The sequence below is a fragment of the Perca fluviatilis genome, chromosome 12, assembly GCF_010015445.1.
Source record: "Perca fluviatilis chromosome 12, GENO_Pfluv_1.0, whole genome shotgun sequence".
In the NCBI taxonomy this organism is placed as follows: Eukaryota; Metazoa; Chordata; class Actinopteri; order Perciformes; family Percidae; genus Perca; species Perca fluviatilis.
The window spans coordinates 21678225-21704933 of record NC_053123.1 but is presented as its reverse complement, the minus strand read 5'-3'; the positions used below and the strand labels follow the sequence as shown (position 1 = coordinate 21704933).

The window sequence follows — 26709 nt, the reverse complement described above, 5'->3', positions numbered from 1 at the left end:
TGTTAGTGTCGCATTGCCAGACCTTCCTCCACAGCGCTGTGGCGGAAGGTCTGGCTAGTCCACACAGCATTCTGGGATGGAAGAAAAACGTGATGTGGTTTATTGGCATTTCTTTAAACCAATCACAATTGCCTCTGCATAAAAATCTCGGGAAGGAACTTGTTTTGGTGAAACGTGTACATTCAAAAGTTGTTTTAGTTGTGCAACAGAAAACTCTGATTCAACAGATAATCTTGCTAGCTGTCTGGATTTACCCTGCACCGAGCGGAGTTCAGAATTCCAACACAAAGAAAGCAGAAGGTGTGGGAGATCCAGCCTAAAAAGAGGGACATCCGACGGAATTTTCGGCGGCACCTGAACAATCCCGGAAGTGGAATGTTGTCGATATAGACTAAGTGTGTGTACATTTATGCTTGCATGTGTGTGTGTTTTGTTTGTTGGTGGGGCATTATTTTTAACATGTTTGCTCTATGACTAAGGGCATTCACGAGGTGTCATAAACCGTGTCATAAACCTTGAGAGATAAACAAAAGAGCCATTAGGTTAAAGAACTGCACAGCTAAAAGTGAACAAGAGGGTCAAACAAAGGGACAGATCGCTGATCAAATTGCAGTCTGACTCTAGTTTAGAGACACTGATTCATTGTGTTGTCACATAAAGCCAATGAGTGAGTACCAAGACTGAAAGCAACTAGTGTTTCAAGTATACTTATCCACTAACTCAGAGATGTATCTGTCAGAAATTTTCAGTCGGCACAAAATGCCAGAAGATGTTTAACATAAAAAACCCCAAAGAGAATCACTCATTGCAAGACATAGCCCTTTTATTGTTTTCCTTGTTTTTTGTGCCCAGGTAAAAAGGAGAGATTCAGTATTTTACTCATCAAAGTCCTTTTACAAGTTTTGAGTCTCTTGAGTCAGCGTTGGTTGGGGCTGAAACTACAAATTTGAAAATGAAAACAATCTGGGGGTGTGGTGTTAGAAAAAAGTGAGCTTACACTTTCTCCCTCTGTAGGCAGCTCCTCCTCTCTGCTTGAGCTCTGGGCTACACTTACCGCTACTAGCATAACACACCCGACTCTGACCAAACTGTCAGTGGTCCAGTTGTATTGTGGTTAATGTAGGCGCCAGGTTTTGAAAAGGAAGATGAACGTGTGTAATAAAACAGACAATTTCTCTGGTTATACGGTGGAGCACTCTTTTAAGATTGGCTAATTCCCTCTGCATGATCACGATGGTTGTTGTCACTGCCAACTCCAACATCAACAGTGACTAGGACGTGATCCCTTACTGGTTTCCCACCTACAAACACTGTAAAATGTGTTTGTCATTACAGGTCATTACATTATATTGTTTATATAGGCCTAAATCCAAGTTTGTGACTTTGCAATTGGTTTGTGATGTTTTCAGAATGTTTAGATTTTCAATTCAATAAGGAAAATCTACCCCGCATTGCACTATACAGCAGTTGAACATAGGTATGGGCCAGTATGAGATTCTGACGGTACGATAACCTTCAGAAAAAATATCTCTGTTTCACGGTATTGTAATTACAGCTTTAAAATGTAATCTGTTTTTAAATGTCTGGGTAAAAAACAAAAAATGTTTTTCCATTGAACACAACAAACACTCTGCACACTGGCAGGGAGACGGATTACTAAACTGCAGTTTCTCTCCTTGACCACTGATAAAAAACAGCTCATACCTTAGGAACGGTATGATGGAAAATGTTAGTGGTTTTGAAACCTTGACTTTTTCAAACCGTGATATACCTTGAAACCGCTAACCGGCCCATGCCTAGTCTAAATTAGGGGTGCACGATTCAGAAACTGTCATGATTCGATATCGATTTTTAGGCTCAAGATTCGATTCAAAATCGATTTTCAATTCAAAAATGATTCACAGTATGTAAATGTAGTTAATTTTCCCATGTGATTGCAGTAGACATACAATTAAAAAAAATCTGATTTAATCTGCAGAGCTTGAATCGCGATTTGAATGTGAATCGATTTTTTTGCACACCCCTAGTCTAAATATACCAACAAGAGACACCTGTTTCTGATTCAGTTTCACACATTCCTATAATGGCATCAAGAAACCACGTAATACTAGTTACACTAACCATTAAAAAACATTTTTTAGGTTGCTTTGGAAACCAAATTTCATTTGTGCTTTTTCTGAGATCAATTTCGGAATCAGTTGTAGGTGGAATAACTTGCAGATCAAAATTTTAAAAACTTTATATTATTATATAATTATATTTATATTTAATATTCTAAAAAGACTTAACACATCAAAAAAGATCCCTTTCTTCTGAGATTTTTATGTGGGATCAGTGCTAGGTGGCCTCAGTCTGTTAAACCAAACAACGGTTATAGTAGATCAACAACATAGTTCCACTATACAAATTCCCCTCATGGCTAATGACTTCAACAGAGCTGGGAAAAAATGAAATCCTTTCCCAAAACCACACACAGTTTGGGGTACAGAAAAGCATAGCAGACAAGAAAATCATGCACATAGCCTACTGTATGTGGAATCCATGCATGCCAACACATACTGTATGCACATATATGCAGACACACATACAATCCATACCACAATCAATCCAAGTAAAAGTCACACCAATAGCTTTGAGCATGCAGTGACCTTCATTCAGAGACCAAAAAAACATAAATATCCGAGGACAACCTCAATGAGAGACAACGATACGTGCGTTTGAAGAAGACTTGTCTGCAAGCAATAGTGAAATAGCTCACACGTACAGACGCAAGTTCCGATTTTTCTAGACATAGAAAAATACATGAGCAGCCTACCCCCACAGAGAGACACAAAAAAGATCATCCATACATCTCCTGACTCACGTGGCTTAAGGTGGACCATCGGCATCCCACTATCCCATTGAGAAGCACTCCTCCTGGCTTTTCTCACCATGCTTTTCTCCCTGCGTGTTAGTGAGACCTGCGAAAGTCCTTCTTTATGCAGTGGAAAAACACCAGGGTCTCAAAGTGGCAACAATCTGGCTGACAGGACACCAACTTGAAAACTCAGCAGCTTTCATCAGCAGTTCCCACTCCTTTGCAGCAGCTCGTCTGCTGGGGAGGTGCTGTTTGCTGCAATTTCTGCATTTACTGAAGAATCTGTTACTGCTACGGAAAAATATCAGTGCAGCTGCTAAGATCTGGAAGTTGGAAAATGAAGTGGCTGCTTAAGCTGCGTAGTCACGCACTGTCACACACAGACACAAATTGTTATACACACAAAGACACAGAAACAACCCAGTGGGGAGCAAGGAAAGCCCACAGGAAACACTGTGTGTGAGGGTCTGGGCGTGATGCCCTGCAGAACTCTAGCCAGAGCTTCAGGCAGTAATATATTCCACATACACACATGTTATACGCTGGAAAGTTGCGCGCGCGCGCACACACACAAACACACACACACACACACACACACACACACACACACACACACACACACACACACACACACACACACACACACACACACACACACAGTCTCCCTGCCTCTTTTGGTCTTACCATCGCTGTCTCTCCAGGAGTTCCTGCGGCTGGAAGGACTGAAAGGGAAAGGAGAACCCAGTCCAGAGACGTCCAGGTTCTGGATCAGATGACTGAGGCGGTTCACAATCCGGTACGACGCCTCACCACCCTCCCGCAGAAACTCATGCAGAGACATGAGAGCAGTCTGCTGGTCTCACACACACAAACAAACTCTCTCATCCAGAGAAACCCCTTGCTGAACCTGCAAAGCTCCGCTGCACACTCTAATAGACTCCAAATCACAGCCCCCAAATGCAGGCATGGGAAGGACCTTCTTTGTTGTAATGTGCCGGGTCACTCGTAATCAAGCCGTCCTGCATCCGGTGAGATGTCTGCATTTGCTACATACAAAACAAGCCCGGTGTCCTCTGCAGAGCCACATTGAGGTTTTCGAGGAAACAGCAGTGCAGAATCAAAAAGAGCTGAGTCACAGTCTGCACAACCTCTGAAACAAACAGTGTTCGCACTTGAGGTGAGAATGGGCCCAGCTCTCCTCTTCTCAGCTCTGCACAAACACACACACACACACACACTCACACTCTGATGCACATGCATACCTCGTTGCAATTGCAACTATTGACGGCTCAGAGTAGCATAGGTTTCCAAGGAAGGACGTGAGGGGAGGAGGGTGGAGGGGAGCTGGAGCAGAGGGCAGACGGTGAAGCACAAATCCCCTTCTGCTGCTCAGGCTAATTATATTCCTCCACTCCTTAACTAATCTGTCTTTTCTTTCCCTCTTTCTATGTCCCCAGATTCTTTCATGCATTCATTCCTGGTGAACTAGGAAAGCATGAAAATTTAAAATCGTCAACACTAAAACTTTGTGGTATGCATAGACAGCTCGGGGTGTTTCAGCAACTGAGGTGGAGGAGCAAACTTTTTCCAAACCTCTTTAGTTTAGTTATTATTTTGCAAGATTAGATTTATCCAGAATCCTCTGTAAGCCACGTTTCTAATGAAGCAATAACAATAAAATAGTGTTTAAGTGACAATAAGTCATACATGAATTTGTCATATTTGCTGGAAAGTCTTCTTATATTTAGATGAGAAGTAGAGAATACATTTGTAAGCATAGAAACACATACATCATTAAACATGGTTTTATAATAAAAACTACAGAGGTTAGAGACATCAAATGATGAAAAAAATCAACATCAAAATTGAATCAAAAAAGTAAATTAACTTTGATGGGAGAGTGGAAGAGGTTGCTGGCAGGCTTTTAAGTATATGTGTTTGTGTTGTGTGTGATGTTTGGTTGTGTTTGTGTGGTTAAAGCTGACAAGTAAGAGGCAGCTTGCAGTTTATAGGCTTAGAATAGAGTTGAAAGAGGAGCTGCACTCTCACACATACTGATGAGGCGACTGCAGGAGGACAAGACACACAACATTAGCTATCTACCCATAACCCTTCATCTCTCGGTCTCCCCTGTTCCCCTGTTAATCAGGTCTGATCCCTCCTTTATGGCATCACCACCCAACTCCTGTGTCTTCATTGATATCCCTTCATCATGTTTACTTCACAATCACATGTGCCTGCCTGTGTGGACACAAACATATATACATCTGCACAAAGCTCATACTGTCCTCTTCACCACAAGTTATGACCAAAGATGAAAATCACAAAGAGCACCACAAATCATAAAACCACAAGACTGAGAGTCTACAGCTATGTTAGTGACACCGACAGGCTGTACTTCGCCACAGCGATGGTTTGAGCTAAATGCTAACATCAGTATAATAACATCCTGACAATGTAAAATCTAACATGCTGATGTTAAGCAGGTATAATGTTCACTATGTTCCTAAATCATCCTGAAGGGGAACAAGCATGTCCAAATTTCACAGAAATCTGTCTGTAGTCCCGTGTATTCAGACCTATCTACACAGCACTGTGTCAGTGCTAAAGAAAGATCTGGAAGCACCCATTATCATTCTGCTATAGAAAAAAAACAAAAAAAAAAAAATATATATATATATATATATATATATATATATATATACATAACATGATAAAAGTGCATTTAAACAGAGTAGAAAAGAATCTGAAGCTGAAGAAATAAATTCAAATAAATTATTCAAATAAATTCACACATCAGTTTGTGACTACCCTCACTAAACTGCAATTAAATAAATTGAGAATGCTTTATTATTGCAGGACTCTCCCTGGCTCTGGCTACTTGTGTCTTTTTGACCACAACTGACTAGCTGGAGACTAATAGTGACCTGCTGGATCCATCTGGCTATACACCTGCTCTGCCTTTAGGGATGAACAGCACAGCTCACTTAGGCAGGTTGGATGAACCCCTGACCTCAAGCTAAAAAGGAACCGGACACTCACATTATGGTAATAAAAAGGTCTTACGTACATCTGATTTATAAGCAACCTTCCTTGTTTGGGTTTTCATCCAAACAATGCAACAGAGGAACATTTGATCAATAACAAATGACTGAGATCTAATAGCAACCATGAAGTCATGGGACAGCTGGGCTACCTGAAGCTCATACGCTTTCAGAAACCTCAGCTCCTGCTTGGCTCAGCAGCAAATACAGCACTAGACAGTCTCTCAAACACAAGCAGAGAGGTGTAAATACATACTAGCCATTCTCAGCTCACAAAAAAACGGCAACCATAACATAATACTATATGTCACTAGTACGGCACGATAAATAAAACAGCCCTCCAAGCATCCCCGGCTGGAGATGAACACATTCCTGCTGGAAAAGCTCAGACCTGTTACTCACTGAACTGGATGTGTCCCATTAAATCAAGTGGAAGTAGGTCAAATGCCCAGTTAGAGAGTCGAGGAGACGCTGCTTGTGATAAGGGCTGCAAGTAACAATTATTTTCATTTCACTGATTAATTTAAAATCTGCTAAACTAAAAATCTACTCGGTCCAACACTTTGGTTCAGACGGAAATTTCTCAGCAACTATTGGATCGATTGCCATGTCATTTTGCACAGATTTACATGGTTGCCAGAGGATAAAGCATACCGACATTGGTGATCCCCTGACTTTTCTTGTAGCACCACCAGCAGGTCATTTTTTTCACTTATCCAGGAAAATATTTTAACATCTACTATATTGGCGCATCATTTTGTGCAAACATTCACGTTTCCCAGGCAATGTATTCTAATGACTTTGGTGATCATCTGACTTTTCCCTTAACACCACCATAAGGTTGACATTTGGGGGTTTGAGTGAAAATATCTCAACAACTAATGGATGGATTACCATGAAATTTGGTACACAGATTCATAATCCCCTAAGAACATTTCATCTAGCACCATCAACAGGTCAAAATCTAATTTGTCATATACTACTACTACTGTTTATGAGCAAAAAAAGTCTCAACTGTACTTCATGTTTAGTGCTAATTAGCACCATGCTAGCAGGGTAAACTAAGATGGTGAACATGGTAAGTATTATCCTTGCTGTTCTGTCTGACCGAAAGTCCAAAACCAGTAAAACAGTTATTCATTAATATTAAATGAAGAAATGCTCGTTTCTCCATTTCATGGATTATTTTTGTGCTGACTAACACAGATACATTGTGCTAAAAGGCTCTGCCCACTCACTACTGACTGACCACACTGATAGATGGATGGATTGGATCACTGCCACTAGCCATATTTAACAAAAAGAAGGAAAATACAGTCAGCCACAGTGTCCGATGCAAATAGATCTTCCTGATTTTACATCACTTTGAGGATATTGCAGGTTCAGTCATGTTTATAGCACAGCACAGTCAGTCAGAAACCAGGAGCTAATTCAGAGATGAGAGCTGTTTGCAACTGGTTCTATGGGGAAAAGGAAAGGGGTTCTTTGTTTTTTTGCATTGTACAACATGGCATCTCCTTTTCAGCTCACGAGAAACGAGCAGTTCGCCAGATTAGACAATGCTAAATCCTTTTCATCCTCAGTTGACTTTGTTTCCCTGAATCTCTCTTTTCCTCACTCTCTCTTTCTCTCTGCTGTCTTCTGTGATCAGTGTTATTCTCTTCTCTGAGCTGATTACTGCTCTCATCGTCCTGCCACAGCACATTCCAGTCACATTTCCTTTTAAACAGAGTGTTACCAACAGGGATCAAATTAACAGCCAAATGGCTAGTGAATGTTCAAATTTTACTAGCCACTCAATAGCTTACCATTGTTTTTTTGACTAGTGAGTTAAGCAAATCTACCAGCCACTTGCATATTTTACCAGTATTGGGCTAGTAGATGGTGCTAATTTTAAACCCTGGCTACAAATGATTGCACTTTCTGCAAATGTTTAGTATTATGTTAGGCACTTAATGCCTGTACATGTAAAAAGAAAACATATGTCTGGAGTAGAGTGGTGCAGCTCATAATTCTCCTTTAGACCTGTAGATTGTTCAGTTTTATTTTTCTGCTTCGGCATAGCCATGCCTTTCTCCTCAATCAAGTCCACCCACTCACTGCTGCCATACTGCCACCATTTCTGGTGCTAGGGAGGAGAAGAAGGAAACTAGAGCCCACTGGACTGTATTTATCATTACAACAGGAGCCTCACCATCATAGAAGATTAAATGCTAAAAAATGTAAGCTAAAGTAAAATGGACAGTGTGTTTAAAGTATAATAATAAATAATAAATATATTAGACAGTATTACTCTTTACTCTGCATACATACATAGTTGCAACAAATACATCTAAAATGAATTATGATCTGAAAACTACAATACCATATGATACTAAATGAGCAGCTGTGGCATCTCTAAATGCGACCAGCATCACTGATCTCCAATGAAACAAGATCAACACAACATGAAATGAAAAGTGTACTGTGCACAAGTGTGTGTTGGGTGTTGTGTGTGTGTGTGTGTGTGTGTGTGTGTGTTTGTGTGTGTGTGTGTGCATTCATGCTTGTAAGAGTGGCTGTGTGCTGGCAGTGAATGGATTAGAGGAGATCTCTATAAATGGATCAAAAGAGAAGATTAGCACCCATCAGAAATATCATCAGAAATATCATTCAATCACTTATCTTATTGGAACTAGTTTGCTAAAGGAGAAAAATCTGTCCTTCAATCAGTGGCGATAAATCACGAGGCTGCAGGAGCAACGTCAGGACATCACATCTACAGTTTGGAAAACGGTTCTCATGTCAACTAAAACAGGCTCCGAAATAGCTTTCTTTTCCATGACTGCGTAATGGCTTTTCACTGCAGTCAGAAATGAAGGGCCTAAAATGTTTCCCTGCAGCCGTTTTGACTGCTCAGAGCAAATATGAAAGGCCATGGACATACAGGGTGGAGAAAAGGCAATAGCACAGCCCTGACAGCAAATCTAAGAGGTGATATGACTACCTGAAGTGGCATGTCCAAGTTAAGTAATCAGTACAGGGTAACAGTAGGGATATGATGATATATATTATTCACCGTCTCCCATTTCTGCCCTCAACACCTCTCCCGATCAAACAATACTGTAACTGATTAGGGTGGAGTACTGAGGAAATAGGCCAGCAGGGTACAGTATCACAACACAAATCAGCCTGTAGCCTGTCTGTAGCCTGTATTTTTGCAAATTTTACACACATCAGTGTATAGATTACATATAAGATTTAATGCTATTTAACATTATAAATATAAAATTATACTAGTCAAGTCAAGTCAATTTATTTAGAGGGCACATTTAAAACCAACCTAGGCTGAACAAAGTGCTGTACAAAGTTATATTATGTTATAAAAAAAAAGGAAGACAATAAAAATATATACTAGAGGAAGCTTGGTCTGTGATAACTGGGCTGTCTGATTGTGTTACTAATAATGTAAACTAGTGTCACAACAACACCATGCACAACTTTTACCCTACCCACTAAATCAAATAATACGACTCAATATCAAATTTACCATTGCAAGCATAAACTGTATTCAGGTCTTGTGACAAAAACACAGCTTACTGGCCAAATGCTTCCCTAGATCGAGGCAGACACAGCATGAACAGCAGCACATTAAACATGGTGTGCTTTCCTGCACAAATAAAGATTTTTAGCTCATTCACATGAGGATCGTGCATTTATCTTCATCAACCCTTGTTTCACCTTTATTTGGTCTAAATAATTAACCAAACAAATGATACAATTTTGTATACAGGTTAGTATTTACCTACTTCTATGTTTCAGACAAACATGCATTCATTCTCTGCAATCAAGGATATAGTTATATATGATATAGTTGGTGTTAAGTGTGTTGTTGTCACCCACCTATGCCTTGAGTGACTGTCCTCAGTCTCTCCAGCAGCTCCCCCAGGGCCATTTCCTCTGTCTTCATCCACAGGATCATCCTCCAAAGGGACAGTGGAAGACCAGCTGCCCAGCCAACAGACACTTCTGCGGGAAAAAGAGACAGCTTGCCTGCTTTTTGCTGAGCGGTGCTTTGGAGAGCGGATGATGGTGAAGATGACAGGGGAGGGGAACTGTTGTGGTGGCAATTCCAGCCGAGCAGAAGGGATGAGAGGGAGGCAGCAGGGTAAACTAGCCCAGGATGTGACTGCCTGGCTGCTGTCTTGTACGACACACGGATGCTGAAGAGAAGAGATCTGAGAGAGAGGGGGTGTGTGCAGCTTGGAGGTGCTGGGATGCTTGTAAGAAATGGATGCTTTCGAGGAGGCTACAGAGACGGATGAGGAAATGATGCTGATGCTACGACTGTGACAGCCCCAGCTGCAGTAACGAGTCCTCCGCAGAGGGATGCAGAGCGCAGGATGCCGACGATGGAGATGGGGAGGAGGTGGAGCAGGAGGCAGCCTCATTCGCACATGCATTCTTCAGCCTCAGCACGCATGATGGTGCAAACCTGTGCATACCTTGCAGACAGGGAGGGGGAGGGGAAGTGAAGGTCAGTGTTGCAGTTTTACACAAACAACTGATTTAATAGTGACACCCAGTGTGGAGGCAAGGCATGACAGCTCCTGTGTCATGGAACATTGTCATCTGTAGAAATACAGTACTACTGGTCATGCACCATTGATTATGCTGCATTGCCACCATGTGACCACACATGGTTATGACAAAAATGGTTGGGTTATTTTGCAAAAGGGCAAGAGTTGCACTAGACTGCAATACTTTTTTTTTTTTTTAAACAAATGAGGGTTTATGCTCCTTTTGGTATCACTGTTTATATAGCTACAAGGTTTAAATTAAGATTTCTAAAACACACACATTTACACAGACAAGAAAATTCTGGCAGGTAATATGAACAGAAGGAGATATTCCACAGAGTTGAACACATCTACAATTGCTTGATGTCACGTTTTGGGCTTTTGCAGAATTGTCTTGATAAAAAAAAAAGTTATGATAATGAGAGAATCAGCGCCCAATGGAGCTGAACTATACTACACACAATTAACCGTCTCATTTTCATGGGAACATTTTCTATTGGAGAAACGTCCGTATGAAACTGCCCCCTGAAATTTGAATCTCCATTTTATTGGGACAAATCTGTGAGATTCCCCACAAAAACAAACAAACAAACAAACCAAAAACAACAGAATCTGTCTCCAGCATTGAAAGTGGCCAACCCTGCCTACTGTGACGTCTTCCGCGAAAAAGCGTCTAGTTTAAGGAGAACACCGATTTGACACATTTACAAAGTCTGTTTGCAGGTATTGTGGAAAACAAAAGCTGTATACAAACTTTTTACTGGAAATCAGAAAAATGTCTTCAAGTCAACGTCAGTTGGGGCCTTAGGTGAGAAGACTATACGTTTGAAAATAAAAAATATCTGGGGGTGCGAAGTTAGAAAGAAGTGAGCTTACCAGACCTCTGTAGCCTGCTCCATATCTCTGCTTGATGATAGCTACTCAAAGCTACATTAGCCGCTACTAGCATAACACACCTGAATCTCCGAAGCAAACTGTCGGCGGTCAAGTTGCATTGTGGGTAATGCAGGAGCAATTTTGTCAAGGAAGTCAAATGCATGGATAAAAAGACGATTCTGCTGCATCAAGTTTTGTAAAAACTACTGAAAAATCTGGCTACTGAAATACTGGCCCGCTGTAGGGTGTCTGGTAAGAACTTGAACCAGAGATGTCTGACTTTGAGATCCAGGAAGATTTATTTGACTTGAACATAAAGTTAAAGGTCCCATGGCATGACAAGTTCACTTTATGAGGTTTTTTAACATAAATATGAGTTCCCCCAGCCTGCCTATGGTCCCCCAGTGGCTAGAAATGGCGATATGTGTAAACCGAGCCCTGGGTATCCTGCTCTGCCTTTGAGAAAATGAAAGATCAGATGGGCCGATCTGGAATCTTGCTCCTTATGAGGTCACAGACACAGAAATGGCACATACTAAGGAAAGCTCATTGTGGGACTGGCTGTAATAGCTGTAATTCTGCACCAAGGCTGAATTTTGGGAAAGAGACTTCAGATACAGTATTAGGGGACCACTAAGGTCTATATAAAAGCATCCAAAGAGCACCATGTCATGGGACCTTTAACTATGAAGCGTTACATGTGAAGTTGGATGTGGTTCTGAAATATAAGCAAAATAATATATAATGCACTTTAATAAGCATCTGACTTACTATGAATATTATTTACCAAACTAAATGTTATAGCCACCAGCATATAACAAGAAACAATACCAAGAATTACATTAATTTCTCAGTAATAATTAACATAAATGTAACATATTACTCAGTAACACAAACTAAGAATAAGCCACATCTATTACAGCACACATATCCATAACGGTGCAAACAGTGTAATACACCTTTAATAGCTGAGCACGTGGCTCCACAGTGCTAGTCTGTTTACTGGTGATTGCACGTTACTAGCAAATTTCCACACACAACACAACCTGGAAATCAACACGTGGCTGCACAAATAATATTAAACAATATGCACATCTATTAGCTATGCAATAAGAAACACAGCAACAGCAATATTAGCAAGGCGATAATATATCAGTCTCCAAATGAATGTCACGTCGTAACACGGACAAATCCACATCGTAGCAGAACACTTAGAGAATTATGAATAAACGTAGTTTTAACATTTACACAGATAACGAGGCAGTAAAACCCATGAGAGTTTAGCAAGCTACAGAATAGTTTAAACTTACGTTATGGGCTACACACATCACTTCAACAAGTCAGAAAACGGGAAAGAAAAGATAAAGAAAAGTCTGTTTTACAGCCGCTGCGGTCTGCCCTTCTCCCACTTGAGCGCGAGTGATTGACAGGAGATCAAAGCGATGACTCTCGTCACTGATTGGTCGATCATCTCAGGAAAGAGAGCAAGTGTTACTATGACCTTTTTTTTACAAGTTTGGTATTATTTTTTTCACCCTGCAGTGCAATGCTAAATCTGTGTGGTACTCTTAGGCTAAACAATCTGAACTACTGTTTATGGGCAGGTAGGCTACTGTATGACTGATAAACGGGAATTAAGGACTGGGGAATAGTGAACCACAAAAGTAAGAAACTGAGGACTTCTGTTGGAGAGGCAGGGAATGACAGGGTCTGAAATGACGAGAAATTATTAGGCATGGATAAACAAAATACAAAAATGATATGACATTAATAATATACAACAACACAGAGGACAAGTGTTTTCACTCTCTTTATTTCAAGCAAAATGACAATACAGTGCTTTGCCCTCATTTTGCTACATACTGGCAAAAAAGTCAATAAGTGAACTTTTAAAATCTTTATAAAAAAAAAAAGAGTAAATTCTCAAAACCTGTTTAGTAATACAAACAGTGCTGCACTGAAGGTATGATATGATGCGTGCTGCTCAGAGCACAGAAGTCGACATTTCAGACCTTTGCCAAGCTCAGGAGTGACCTGCTGTTCTGCTGATGGACTTAGAAAAAGCAGTTTGACATTCTGATCAGCAGTAGAAGGCTGGTGCGATAAACCCATTTGAGACAGAGGCTACATACAGTCCGTTCCTAGACAAATTATTTGGTCACTTTTTTTCCCCCTCACCCACTACATTCTTCTTAGAAAAATAACTTGTGAGGAAGAGTGAACACCTATAAACCTCAGTCGACAGACAATAGACCTTGTTTTAGGGGAAAACTGATCTGTTGTAGAACAAAGTGCAGTGTGTAGACCTATTGGTAAATCTCTAATGAATCATATAATGTATATGTTGCTCTAATTTTGGTTACAAACTTGAACACACATTCTAACAGATTTAAAATATAATCTTCTCTCTGGGATACAAAAGTAGCAAAAGAAATATTCACAATGGACAACACAAAAATGACAAGTAGTAAGAAAAACCGAGCTGTGGAGGACTTAGATAACAAACCATGTTTGAAGAATGACTCCAAAGAATTCCCCATTACATTATTAAAGTAAAATAGACCTTATAGCATTATTGTGGTAGAATTGGTATGTGACATGTAGAATATGTCTGGATACAGTATGGCAACAGCACAGCAAGGTGGGACACTACATAACAAGCACCAAGGCCCTTCATTTAATCTTCTGAGGTCAGGATGTTGAGCCCCCAAGTCCAAACACTTGTGGAGGCTTGCGGGCTTTGAGTGAAAAATGAAAGAGAAAAATCCAGACCTTCAACCAAATTGATAAATCATCTGTGCCCCAGTAAAAATAATACTGAACACCGGTTATTCAATCTATACATGTTGGCAGATGGTGATGTGTATGAAAATAAACTGTATAAACATACAAAAAAGCTTCGGAATCTGACATTCAAGACTTCCCCAGTCAGTTACTTGCTGTGCAACCAAACAGATATGCTTTGGACAAAGAGGACTTCGGATGTTGGAAATGCAGAAAAGAGGTTCATCCATAATGAGCTTCAATCTTCAGCTGGAGAACATGATGGCCAAATCAGTTCAACATTCTATTGATTTGATTGTGACATCGCCGATTCAAGTCTCCCTCCCACTTACAACAGACTAATATAACACTCCTTCTCACTACAATATATCTCAAAAGTTTAAGTTACATCCATACATCAACAGTGACCGCCATCAATAATTTTAGAATACAGAAAAACTCATGGATAAATGCAAGACAGAGAAAAAAAAACTTATAATGCAACATATGACATTAGCATTCTTATATTAACTTTTGCATAACACAGAGCATGGCAGCAAACACACAAGCACAATGCAACAGTGAGGAGTAGCAAGTCAATTAGGACATCCATAAATTAAGACTCCATGTGTCCCGGGCTGCTGCTGCTGCTTCTGCTGTTACCCTTCATGGCCACATGGAGGCAGGAGTGGGTACAGTATGCTTATTGTTGGAATGAATGAAAAGGTGTTGAGATATGGTTCATGATGAATGATGTCTGGGACGAAGAAAGGATAAGGAAGAACTGAGACAAGAGCAGATCAGCATGCAGCAGAGATCTGACATGCTACACTGGCAGATAAGAAAAACAAAAGTTGACACAATCGTGAGAGTAAAAGAAAAGGAAGAGGAATAATAGACACACTGTACCAGACATCTATGCCCTCTGAACCTCCCTGTCCACCTACAAACATGTTTAAACTGACCTAGAAATATAATTCACTAAGTATCAGTATCTATGAATTAAGGCAGGGTGGCTAGAATACTGCACATCCCTCTTCAGATTTTCCCCGTTTCTCTCCTTCAGCTGATGGGTGTGTGCATGTGTGTGTGTGTGTGTGTGTGTGTGTGTGTGTGTAAGGCTTCGTAATACACCACTTCTGCCTGTTTTTCCTTTTTCTTTTTTATTACACCTTTCTCCTTTGGCTCCTAGCCTGCTGCTGTGTGGCTACCTGTAAGGCAAAGGTGTGTCACATATAAACAGTAACAGGCAAATTCATGCATACACTCGCGCACATGCACACACACGCACACGCACACCTAAAGGGCTGAGCTCGACAGCTGCCCCTTACTTGGCCAGACCACATACTGTACATAAATGTTTTCAACAAAGAAGCAACAAAAGTACAAGAAAGTGGAGGAACAGGCAAGAAAGTGACTGGAAATGAGGACAAGGAATACAAAAAGGCCTGACTGTTGACATGTTGAAACAGGACAGTTCCATAGTGCATTAAACAACTTCACACATGGTTCCCCTTTTGTTCTTAGACTTTTTCAAGTAAGAGTTTGGGTAGGAACTTTGATGAGACTGAGACTGGGAGGACACTGAATCAAAAAGATGTTACCAAAGTATGAAGATGAGGCGTCAGGGCTGTAATATCTATCTAAAGGATTGTTCACTCAGGTGTAGCCCAGAAAATGCACATGGTGAACTCAGCATGGGGGTTGATGTGTGTGAACATGTTTGTTCATATTTTGCTCTATAAATCCTTCACCCTTGAGACGCAGAATCTTGGTCGCACATCTTGGGATGTACTTTTTGTTTCAGCCCACGAGATCCACACACACAATAGTTTCAGACTCTGCGTTTTTGTTCACACGGAGGTCTCCGGCCCTGGAGCGTAGTAGGCAAATCCCGCCCCTGAGAGATGGAGCACGTAGGGGCTGAGAGAGCACAAGTCTGCCCCTCCACCTTCTGCCAAGTGGACCAGTAGTTTCTGTGGAAAGGGATCAGACCTGCAGAGCGACAGCATCTCCGCAGTGCAGAGGTGGAGTTGAGAGGAGTCCGTGCTTGTGTCTTTGAGGGATCGACGAGAGGATAGTGGAGTCAACTTGGCCACGCCATCCCACGACAGCTTCTCATGATCCTACAGAGAGATGGAGGACACATCAGCACAAGAAAATCCAAAACACAGACAGAAGTAGAAAAGGAAATCAAAAGAATTGCACCATGCAGATCAAATCAAAGGACAGATGTCGAGACAGCTTGATGCATAAGATCAAACAGCAGGGTTATGTTCAAAAGGTTTAATAAGTTGGTTTTATATATCCAGATGTTTAGTTTTAATGACTAATTACACCCAGTTATGGACCTTTAGATCAAACTTACAGAACAAACAGGACAACAAGTCCATTAAGTGTGGATACTGGACATAATTTACTGATCACTGATGGGAAACCCTCTGAAAATTCCCATTATGATTAATAGTTAAGAAAAATACACTTGCTATTCCATCTTCCAACACCAGATGTCATCAGTATTCCTGATAAAAGAAATTTTTCCAGATCAGTTTCGTCCATGTCATCAATCTTGGATTAGTTAACCTACTAGTGAACCTGCCTAATAAAATATGACCTCAGTTAATAAGTAAATGTGTGTATGAGGCTCTCAAACCTGACAGTCATCTCAACTAAACCTCCTCTGACCCAGAACCTTCAGTTTGAGCTCCTCTAGCTTACTTTCACATCTCTCAAGCTATAGTCCAGGACCAAAAAAGGAGTTACAACACGCCTACTACTTGTTGGAGCCCACATGACAAGTGGCAATGGATTTTAAGTAGCCTGGGTCTAACAAAGAGAGGATAAAATGTCTCATTTGGCTGCTACCCAGATAAAGTTAATTCCTATCCCACATGCAGTGAGAAGCACAGCATGCTTTGCAACCAGCACTGCAGAGTCAATTGGAGATTGTGATTCGTAAAAGTAGGTTTGACGCAAGGAAATTTCTTGTGTAGATGCAGTTATATAGCCCCCCCCCCCCAGCCAGAGCCATAGCACGACAGCATGCCGCATGCAGTGCAGAGCAGCAGGAAACATCATGGCAGCGGCATTAAGAACCAGACTCCCCGCAGTCAGCGCCCTCTGTATGCTGTTACCATGGTGACCCTAGCCCACCTAGCGGGGTGTACTCTAGGGTTTGCTGAGAGGGGTGATGTGGCTGTGTGACATCATGGAGTCATAGGTCCTAGCAGCTTTTTCTGCACTGTCTCCCTCACAGGTCCTATCAGGGTGGAGTGGGTTCCTCTCATTGCTTCCCCCTCCACCAGCAGTGCCAGGAGCCACACAGCCCTCCAGGGCCCTCGCTGTCCTTACCTTCTGTGGATGACGTTAAAGGAAAGGCTGAGACAATTTAACCTTTTCACACCTTGTGTGTTGTGTCCAGATATACCCAGTTGCCTAGGCGAACTATGTGTTTGATTTTGTTTGTGGAAAACTTCCACCCATCCATGCAGCTACAGAATAGGATCTGATCATCATGGACACATTTCAGAGTTAAGTCTGAACACTGTCATGGATCTTTGAAAATGTGATTGCTAACCTCACTTTTGGGATTGCAAACTTTTTCTGTAAATCTAAAAGCTAATACATGGTCTGGAATGGTTTAGTGTTGACAATTACAACTTTTAAAGCTTATTTTCTCAACTAAGCAAATCTTCAGATTGAAGAGGCTGGGATTTGGGGATTTTTGTTTTAAAAATGAAACAATAATTTAGCAAAACAGTTTATGATCATTTTTGGTTGACTGGCTTAATAATTAATTAATCAACTATTCCTTCCAGCTCCCTATTAAAAAAGAAACATCAAATTTTGTTTTACATAGAACAAATTCTGCAAATCCAACAGCGTTTTCTGTTTCTGACAAACAATCTTAGAAAAACTGTGGTCCCACACATACCAAAAAAATACACTACAAGGTGACCACATGAAAGACAAAACAAATAAAAAAAAAACATAGCATGCAATTTAAATATCTTAAACAGTAAATATAAAACGGAACACAAAACACATGAAATATATAATGGAAAAGTTGACTTCAAAAATGGCAGGAAACATGTTTAGAAGAAGAAAATTCTAACCTGGCTTACAAACCAAACACTGTGTCTCTATTGTCACTAATAGCGCCATAGTAGTTAGTTTCACACTAAGCGAGGTGTTGAGACAGTGATAAGTGGTGTACACTGGGACATGCCACCATGCATACAGAGATGAGGGCTTAAAAGAGAGAGTCACCTCCTGTTCCTGCTCCTCTCTCGTCTCTCTGGGCCAATCAGAAACTCATTCTGCTGGAGGACTGAGAAAGCATGAAGATGGTGGATGGCTCCACAGTAAGGCACGGGCGATTGGACTGCAGTTACCCCGAAAGAGCGAGCGAGTGCAGAGTGCAGAGTCACAGGAGCAGTGTAGGGAAACAACAGAGGAGAGGAGAGAGGAGATGGTAATGAAAAAGGAGGATAAGGCAGGTGAATGAAAGGAAAAGGGAGAAAGGAACGATGGAGGATGGTGTGAATTACGGTAGTCCATCAGGTTGCAGTGAGAGGGGAGAAAAGAGAAGAAAGAGCACAGCAGGGAGAAATCTGTCAGACCTTTCATTCATTTTTCCATTCATGGTGAAGCTTGCTTCATGGGAAGGTGAGGCTAAGCCAGAGGGAACAGATAGTCATTCTAAATCACGCTGTTGCTTAAAGCTATTAGGGATCCTAATGGTCTTTCTGGATGATTAACGAGTGGCATAGATTTGCAGCTTACTCATTTTCTTACAGTCAAAATATTAGGGATCAGCTAGCATAGGAGAGGGTTCTACTTACTATACCAGGTTTAATTTTCATAAAAAGAGGAAAGCAATAATTGGTTAATGGTTTTAGCAAAGCAGAAGTCACTACATGACAAACATCTAACACCTAACGTGGAAACAGAACAATTTAAAGCTTCTGTTTCACTGCAGAGCTGGTGGCAATATCTTACCTGTGCACGTTCGGTGGCTGTAGGACATATGGTCCTGCAGAGGACCTTCTTGATGACATCTGGCAGCAAGCTGACCGTTATGAGCAGGATGATGCTGAGCCAGGCCGGACCACTAGACAGCATCTGCATGAACACATAGTACATCCTCTGGTAGTTCAGGAAGGGCCTGAGCAGCAACATGAAGGAGAAAAGGGGATCAGAAATGTCCTAAAAAACGTAAACATTATACAAGGTTGAAAAAACAAAGCTTATTATACCAAATGATGCCTCCCCAGAGAAGAGAGAAAATAACATAGAAAAGAAGTGACCCCCAGATGACAAAGTGATTGATCCAGGTCCAGTGGTGTGTGTCCAAGGCAAGCTGAAACAAACAAGAGTATATACTAAGAAAACACACCAGTCAATTAAGTCAATGACTTTGCCTTTAGGGTTCACTGTTGTGCAAACCGAGCGGCCAGTGTAGTAGATCATTTAGGTAACATGCTAATTAACATGTATGCCACAAGCTTGTCTACTACGACGAGGCACACATGCAGTGGTAATGAACTCATTTAAATGGAGGACTTATGCAATACTATAGACATGAATGCCCCCCCCCCACACCCTCCATTTCCTTTTCAAAGACATATGCTCACACACCTTGAGCGTAACGGTGAACACCAGCACAGTAAAGACGAGAGTCCCGAAGGTCCAGTTCCCAAACATCTGCAAGGTAAGAGAGGAAGAATAGGGTTAGCGGCCACATCAATCACACACCCCGGGGGGGTTGTGGAGGGAGGGAGAGGGAGAGGGAGAGGGAGAGGGAGAGGGAGAGGGAGAGGGAGAGGGAGAGATCAAGACAAAGAAAGCATGGAATTGATTTAATAACCACAGCTGGTTGTTGGTACCAGTGCACCTATCTTTGCTAGAATTCCCAATCATTAATCTTTTTCTTTATGAATGAGAAATATAGTATATATATTTCATTTTAAACCAGTTTTATTTTTTTGTTGTTGTCACCAGTACACAAAGAGTACGGGATGAAAACAGTCAAGTCAACTGGAGCCCTGGATGCTGGAGCAGTAACATTAAAAACCCACCAACCCCAAGAACTGCTACCACAAATACATGGACATACAAATACACACACAGATGCACAAACATGTCACACAGAAAAACAAACAGATAGCACATACTAGCATTACTCTATTTACTACCACAACGAAACATAAGGATAATGTGGGGGAGCATCTAAGGTTTCTACTGTGTCAGTTGAGTTGTTAAGATCAGGTACTGTGTGGGATTCAGGGCTTTACAGAGATTATGGGAATAAGAAGGACTAGAAAACTAAACATTCAAATGAAAGTGCATGGATGATGTGAAGTGAGCAGGGATGAAACTGGATGAAACGGTCAAACTGAAAGCTTAAACGGTACGACAGGAACTAAAAAAGCGTGAAAGACAGAGAGAGCTGACAGGGAGGGAGACAGGCTTACCATCTGTGTGTTGGTGGTCATAAGCTGAGGAAGACGAAGAAGAAGAACAAGAAGAACAAGAAAAAAAGAAGAGCAAAATAAAGAGAGAGAGGAAGCAGAGAGAAGGAGGGGGAAGAAAAGAGAAAGGAATCAGGACAAAGGGTAAAATAAATTTCAGGATGTTTCAACTTAAAAAACAGGACCAAAGGCAATTGAAAACAGTTGACATGATTAACAATACAGAGAAAGATGCTACTGCGTTGTTGATATGAATGGAGATCCAATGTTGCTGACCTAATAGGGGGGCCTGGGACAGAAATCTTACTGTTACAGATCCATAATAACACATACATGACCACAAAGTCATCCTGTAACACTTTCATGAGAATCCAATGGAGATGGATGAGTCTTTGTAAAGGAAACACTAACTTTCTGTCCATTATTCTCTTTTAATTTCCCTAAAGGACACCTCAGACACCCCATAAACTGCTCTATTTGTACTCGTTTCACTACAGATCTCACCTGGCCATTGCTGGTGAAGGTGGTGTTGTCAAACAGGAAGTAGGCACCAAAGAAGAAGATAACAGCATCAAACACACCCAGGCACGTCCAATACAGGAAGACAGGCCAGCGAAGGAGGGAGTTCTTCGCTATGTCCCTAAGAAAGACGGGCAGAAAAAAAGAATAGTTGAGTACAAGCACCAAACCATAAAAGTCACGAAAAAGGTACAAATAAAAACTTTTCAGCAGAACTGCGCCGACCTGTACAAGGATGGGTCCCTCTTGAGCGTCTCCATGGTGATGTGCTGCTCAACCAGGCTGTAGAGGAGGATGGGGAGCGAGGTGAAGCTGATGTTGTACAACGTCAAATAGGCGGTGTCGTACAGAGGCTGCAGAGGGACAAAGACAGTACAGACGACATCAGACATCTTAAAATGTAAAGCTACGTTAATAGATTTATTTTTTTGGCCACTTGGGGGCAGCAGAACAAGCTGACAATATTGAAATTATCATCTTATAAAGTTGTTATCATGAGCATGTTATGCATATGCATTAACATGCATATAATTACCTAATTACTTTCATTTACAGTTGTGATTTTGGTCCAAATCTAGTCTCGTTTTTCCAGACCCTCCTCCACAGCGCTGCGGAGGAGGGTCTGACTAGTCCGCACAGCATTCTGGGAAATGTGCGTTGATCTATTGGCATGTCTTAAAACCAATCACAATCGTCTTGGGCGGCGCTAAGCCCCGGACAGTGCCTCTGCAAAATAGCCTCAGGAAGGAACTTGTTTTGGTGGAACATGCGTACATTCAGAAGTTGTTTTAGTCATGCAACAGAAAATTCAGATTGGACAGATAGTCTAGCTAGCTGTCTGGATTTATCCTGCAGAGATCCGAGGAGCAGTTAACCATAGTCCTCATATATCGACTGGAGTTTAAAATTCCAACACAAAGAAAGCGGAAAATAACAGACATCCGGCCGAAAGTAGTAAAACCCAAAAACCCCCAACAAACCCCCCCCAAAAAAAGGAGGTTTAAAAAAAAAATTTTTTTTTTTTCCCCCCACTGAGTGACTAACTGACTGCTATGAGGACATTTGGTCCTGGGCAGGTGCAGTGGGTTTACTAGAGCTGGAAACAAGATTGATGAGAAGGGAGTTTGTGGGGCTCATTTACCTGATGAAGGTCTGAGACCGAAACGTTGTATTTTTCTAAATACATTTTTGCTAGTGTAATGGTCAGTGTGCGGGATTTTCTTTGAACGGAGTTTGTGGGGCTTAAAATGAAAACAAAAAAGAGGTGATAATCCTCAGGAGAGCTGAGTGGAACTGCAGTGTAGGGTGATGAGTCTCTGGGGGTTCGTCTCTATAAGTGACACCAATTATGCAGCTTTAAAAGTAAACATTAAAAAAGCATTAATTAATATATGAAGCTAGTTTAATGCATGACAATGTGAGGGTATGTACTTGCAATGTATACACACTGTGCCTGAGATCCCACAACACTGTGTCAGTATAAATTGCTTACCTGCTGGGAGAACCCGCAGAAGAACTGGTAGAGGAACTGAGGGAAGATGAAGCATACATTCTGGAGAAAAAAAAAAGAGAAAAAAACAACACAGAGAAAGTGATAAGCTTGTGACAAGTACACGTGAAGAGATTTAAAGAATCTAAAAATGCTATTATCAACACATTTCTGTTTATGCAGAGATTGTGTGCTATAAGCTCACTGAGTGGGCCGCAAAGAGCTGGCCTGCCAAAAGGAAAAAATGAATCAGTTGGCAGGGCACTGCTTGCTGTGGAAGCCGCCCACACTGATCATCATAGCCATGAATCCAGGAGAGAATGTTGCACCAGGGATTCATGAATCCGGTAATCTGTCAGAGTAGCTGCAAAATCTGGTTCTTTGTAATTCAGTGTTTCACTGGGAATTACGATAAAGTGATTAAAATGTGTGAGCCAGTGAAGCGCTCGAGGCATTCGTCTTGTACAGGTACCTTGTAGAAGAAGTACTGAACAAGTTCAGCAATTCGGATGTAATAATAGTGGCCATGAACGAGTAGCATCTTCTTCAGGTGTTTAAACTTCGGGATGGCATAGTCACTGTTCCTTGCCGCCTGTCGGCCCTCTTTACCCATGATGCCTTCAGGAAAAGAAGAGGTTGGTTACATATAATCTGACGAATGTAACACAGCTATGAGTGTAACCCGAGAAGGTGGTTTTCTAAATATAGACTAGAGCCCAACTAATATACACTATATAGATGAGCCAATACTGGCTTATCACCAATACATTGTATCGCTTGTACGTGTTGGCAAATATGCAAAATGAAATCTAGTGCATATATGTTTCATTAACTGAATCTTTTAATATATTGTTTTTATATAGTTCTTAATTATAATTATGTAACTTCAGGTTAAATTTTGATGTTTAATTTTCAAAAATCTTCAATAATAAAAGTTTACTGACAAATAATAAACATCCTGTCCCAGTACATATCTGTCATGGATTCTTGCCAAATATTTTGTTTACATTATGTGCATGTGTAAAAAATATAAAATATCAATATCAGAAGGCTTTAGAAATCAACTTGGGCTCTAAAAGAAGCAGAAACTTTCATATATTAATGGCCAGTCATTATGGTGTAAAATGAGCTCACCAATGCCCACATGCGCTTCCAAGATCATGCTGACATCGTTGGCCCCATCGCCGATAGCGAGGGTTATGGGGTGCTCTTTAGAAGCTTTAATTAGCTTCACAATCTGCAGAAAAGAAGACTCAACTTCAGTCACTACCACGGTTTGTCATTGAGGAATGTGCCTGGAGTATATTTGTCAAGTGAAGTGCAGCTCTCTCACCTGTGCTTTCTGGAGTGGTGCCATGCGACAGCAGAGCACAGCGCTACAGTTGCGACAGATCTCAAGAAAGATCTCTCTGTAATTGCCTGAACCGGCACGCTCCTGGTTGGCCTTTAGTACCGCTGACAGAGTGGCCCCGTCGATGATCAGGCCAAAGTCGAGGCAGTCTACCGACAACCTGGAAGAAAATATCACAGACTCATCAACACACAGCAAGTATAGATCAGTCTGCAGTCTTTATATTCTACTGATTTAAGTAATTTTTCAAGGTTGTGATGAAAAAAAACCAATGGTCTTACTTTTTAATGAATTGAATATCTTTGGGTTTTTGACTGCTGGTTGGACAAAATGAGATATTTGAGGATGTCACGTTGGACACTAGAAATTGTGATAGAAATTTTTCACAAATTTCTGATGTTGTAAGAACCAACTGATTAATCGAGAAAATAATCGACACACGTATTCATACCAGGTATTCTGCAGGTTTCATCCAGTCAATTTAAGACATTTTAAGCCCTTTTTAAGACCATTATGAATGCAATTTAAGACCTACTCTATATCACAACATCAACTAAGCCCTAAATTCAGTTTTTTCAAGCCAAGTATCGCTAAATGGATTTTATTCTTCAGCTATGATGCATTTTATGTCTGTGGTACAGTCCCAAAGAGACTCGCACCAATAACACAAAAGTTGATCGGCTGAAATATAAGTTACATGTTGGTCTCATATGTAGTTGTAATAAAGCAAAATTATATTTGGACTAGCAAAAGAAAGAACTACAACACCACAGAATAAAAAAAAAAATGAGCATAATGAGGTAGCGTTGCATGGATGTAGGAAAATTAAGACCTGTTTAAAATTATTTAAGACCTAGAACACAATACAATACTTCAGCGAATTTAAGACTTTTTAAGGCCTAAAATTCTGATTTTGAAATTTTAGACTTTTTAAGACTTTTAAAAACCCTGTCATACCCAGAAATAGAGCGTTGTCTGAGAACCGTCCTGTTCAGTTCGAACAGAACATCATGCAGACTCTGCTCTTCTGTGCGTTTCTTGGTCAGCTCCAGGATTTGGGTGCTGCGACGGAACAGCTTGCTGGCATAGCAGGTAGCTGCTGCCGTCTCCATCTTGTCCCCTGTCAGGACCCAGACTTTCATCCCAGCCTTGTGCAGTGACTCAATGGTGTCTGCAGCTTTCTCCTGGAGCCTGAGCATCGATAAGTCGATAAGTGTTTCAGCCTCCAGTGGGTTAGGTTAAAGCATCCATCAAAACATCAATCAATCAATTACCAACTGGTGATAACTTATCAATGCATGACCACCCCTGTCCCTGCCCATCACCAGTTTATCTACAAGAAAGTCAAACTGTCAGGCAGCTGATCGATCGGTTTGGGAAAACTATACTGAAGCCTACTTTCTAAGAGCTTAAACATCTCATATTTTCAGGAAGCAGAAAATAAAATGGAAAAAAGGAAACAAAAAGGCACAGCAGTAACAGTAGTGAGTCACCTATCAGAGCGCACTGAATCTTTTTTGCCTTCATGAGTCATTACAATACTTTGAAGACAGCTTCATGACTCATTAATCTTCCCCTCTGTGCCCCCGCTGCTGCACTGTTTTAAAATCTCTCTCTTTCTCTCTCTCTCTCTCTCTCTCTCTCCCTCCATGGCGACCAACCTGTCCTCCACTGCCGTAGCACCCAAAAGCACCAAGTCCCTCTCAATGATGTCATAGGCCTGCGCCAGCCTCTGCTCCCTGTCCTGCAGGGCTAGCTTGGCTTCGTTCAGGTGATGACATGCCTCCTGGTATTCGGACTCTGACAGCCTTCGATAAGCAACGCACAGAGTACGCAGCCCCTCCTGCGTTAACAGTGAAGAAGAAAGAGATGGAGGGTCATCACATAAAGATACATTAATGCCCTTGAACTATGAAAATTTCTCGGAATGATATTTATTTCAAAAGTGGCGTGATACAATGTGCCTTCAATCCCATTATATATCTGTACTAGTCAAACTGCACACTTACTATAGCATTCTGTTCCACCCGGGCTTTAACCTGCTCCACCTTCCCAGATACTACCCGAGGAAAAATGGACGAGTCTGCCCCCTTACAAAACAGCAGGTATTCGCCTGAGATCCCACAAACACGAAGAAAAAACCCCATTTCAAACAAACTTCAACAATTTAGTGTCTGATCATGGCTTTATAAAATGTATGAACATAGCATTGAGCACATCTTACCTGAGCTTGTCTTGACTATGACGCTCATTCTCCTCCTGACAGAGTCAAAGTTTAGTACATGGAGCAGCTCAAACCTGCAGCAGGAGAGACATAAGGTTGTTGTTTTTTTGGTAAACTTTCTAATTTCTGTTTTCATTTTTAATTGATCTTCTTTAGTGGGTTTACCTAAAGTCTTGCAAATGGATGTATAATGTGTCCACTTCAGACCAGCTCAGTTCTCATTGCACATTGTCATTTTTTTAACAGGTCCTACATTTTTGGTAAGTACTCACTCTATGTTTTGTTCATGCTTATGCTGATAACATTAAAAAAATGGAAAGCGAAACAGGTATTGCAGGGTTTGATGAGATTTTCAAGGCAAATAGTTACTTCAAGAGACAACATTAATTATCTGAAGTAAAATGACGTTTGATAGTCACTTGCATCAAGCTAACTGAATGACCCGCTTTCTGTTTCTACTTTTGAGAATTGTAGATGATCCTTAAACCTTCTAATATGCAAACTGTAATTCAAATGAAGTGAACCACAATACAGACTAAATATATTTAGGTTTG

General features: G+C 41.0%; 2 protein-coding genes across 14 annotated transcripts in view; both read right to left on the bottom strand.

The window, feature by feature from the left end:
• mcf2lb (mcf.2 cell line derived transforming sequence-like b) overlaps positions 1 to 12713 on the bottom strand; it is a 50015-nt gene extending 37302 nt beyond the window's left edge. For 3 of the 9 annotated variants that reach the window (XM_039817458.1, XM_039817459.1, XM_039817465.1), the window contains exon 1: positions 3542 to 4160. In XM_039817458.1, the coding sequence (XP_039673392.1) occupies positions 3542 to 3698 (157 nt within the window). In that variant the 5' untranslated portion in view covers positions 3699 to 4160. Of the gene's footprint in view, positions 1 to 2863; positions 3206 to 3541; positions 4161 to 9783; positions 10386 to 12646 lie in introns of those variants that run through there. The other 6 variants (XM_039817460.1, XM_039817463.1, XM_039817467.1 and 3 more) reach the window with 3 other exon arrangements.
• A 416-nt stretch (positions 12714 to 13129) lies between these two features.
• Positions 13130 to 26709, bottom strand: part of LOC120569986 (probable phospholipid-transporting ATPase IH) — a 36679-nt gene continuing 23099 nt past the window's right edge. For 3 of the 5 annotated variants that reach the window (XM_039818206.1, XM_039818207.1, XM_039818208.1), the window contains 15 exons: positions 26156 to 26229; positions 25941 to 26044; positions 25593 to 25774; positions 24889 to 25122; positions 23914 to 24091; positions 23715 to 23817; positions 23053 to 23198; positions 22584 to 22643; positions 21317 to 21444; positions 21077 to 21212; positions 20576 to 20599; positions 19740 to 19805; positions 19358 to 19461; positions 19101 to 19266; positions 13130 to 16225 (listed from right to left, as the gene is read on the bottom strand). In XM_039818206.1, the coding sequence (XP_039674140.1) occupies positions 15953 to 16225; positions 19101 to 19266; positions 19358 to 19461; positions 19740 to 19805; positions 20576 to 20599; positions 21077 to 21212; positions 21317 to 21444; positions 22584 to 22643; positions 23053 to 23198; positions 23715 to 23817; positions 23914 to 24091; positions 24889 to 25122; positions 25593 to 25774; positions 25941 to 26044; positions 26156 to 26229 (1978 nt within the window). In that variant the 3' untranslated portion in view covers positions 13130 to 15952. Of the gene's footprint in view, positions 16226 to 17233; positions 17454 to 18368; positions 18484 to 19100; positions 19267 to 19357; positions 19462 to 19739; positions 19806 to 20575; positions 20600 to 21076; positions 21213 to 21316; positions 21445 to 22583; positions 22644 to 23052; positions 23199 to 23714; positions 23818 to 23913; positions 24092 to 24888; positions 25123 to 25592; positions 25775 to 25940; positions 26045 to 26155; positions 26230 to 26709 lie in introns of all 5 variants that reach the window. The other 2 variants (XR_005641000.1, XM_039818209.1) reach the window with 2 other exon arrangements.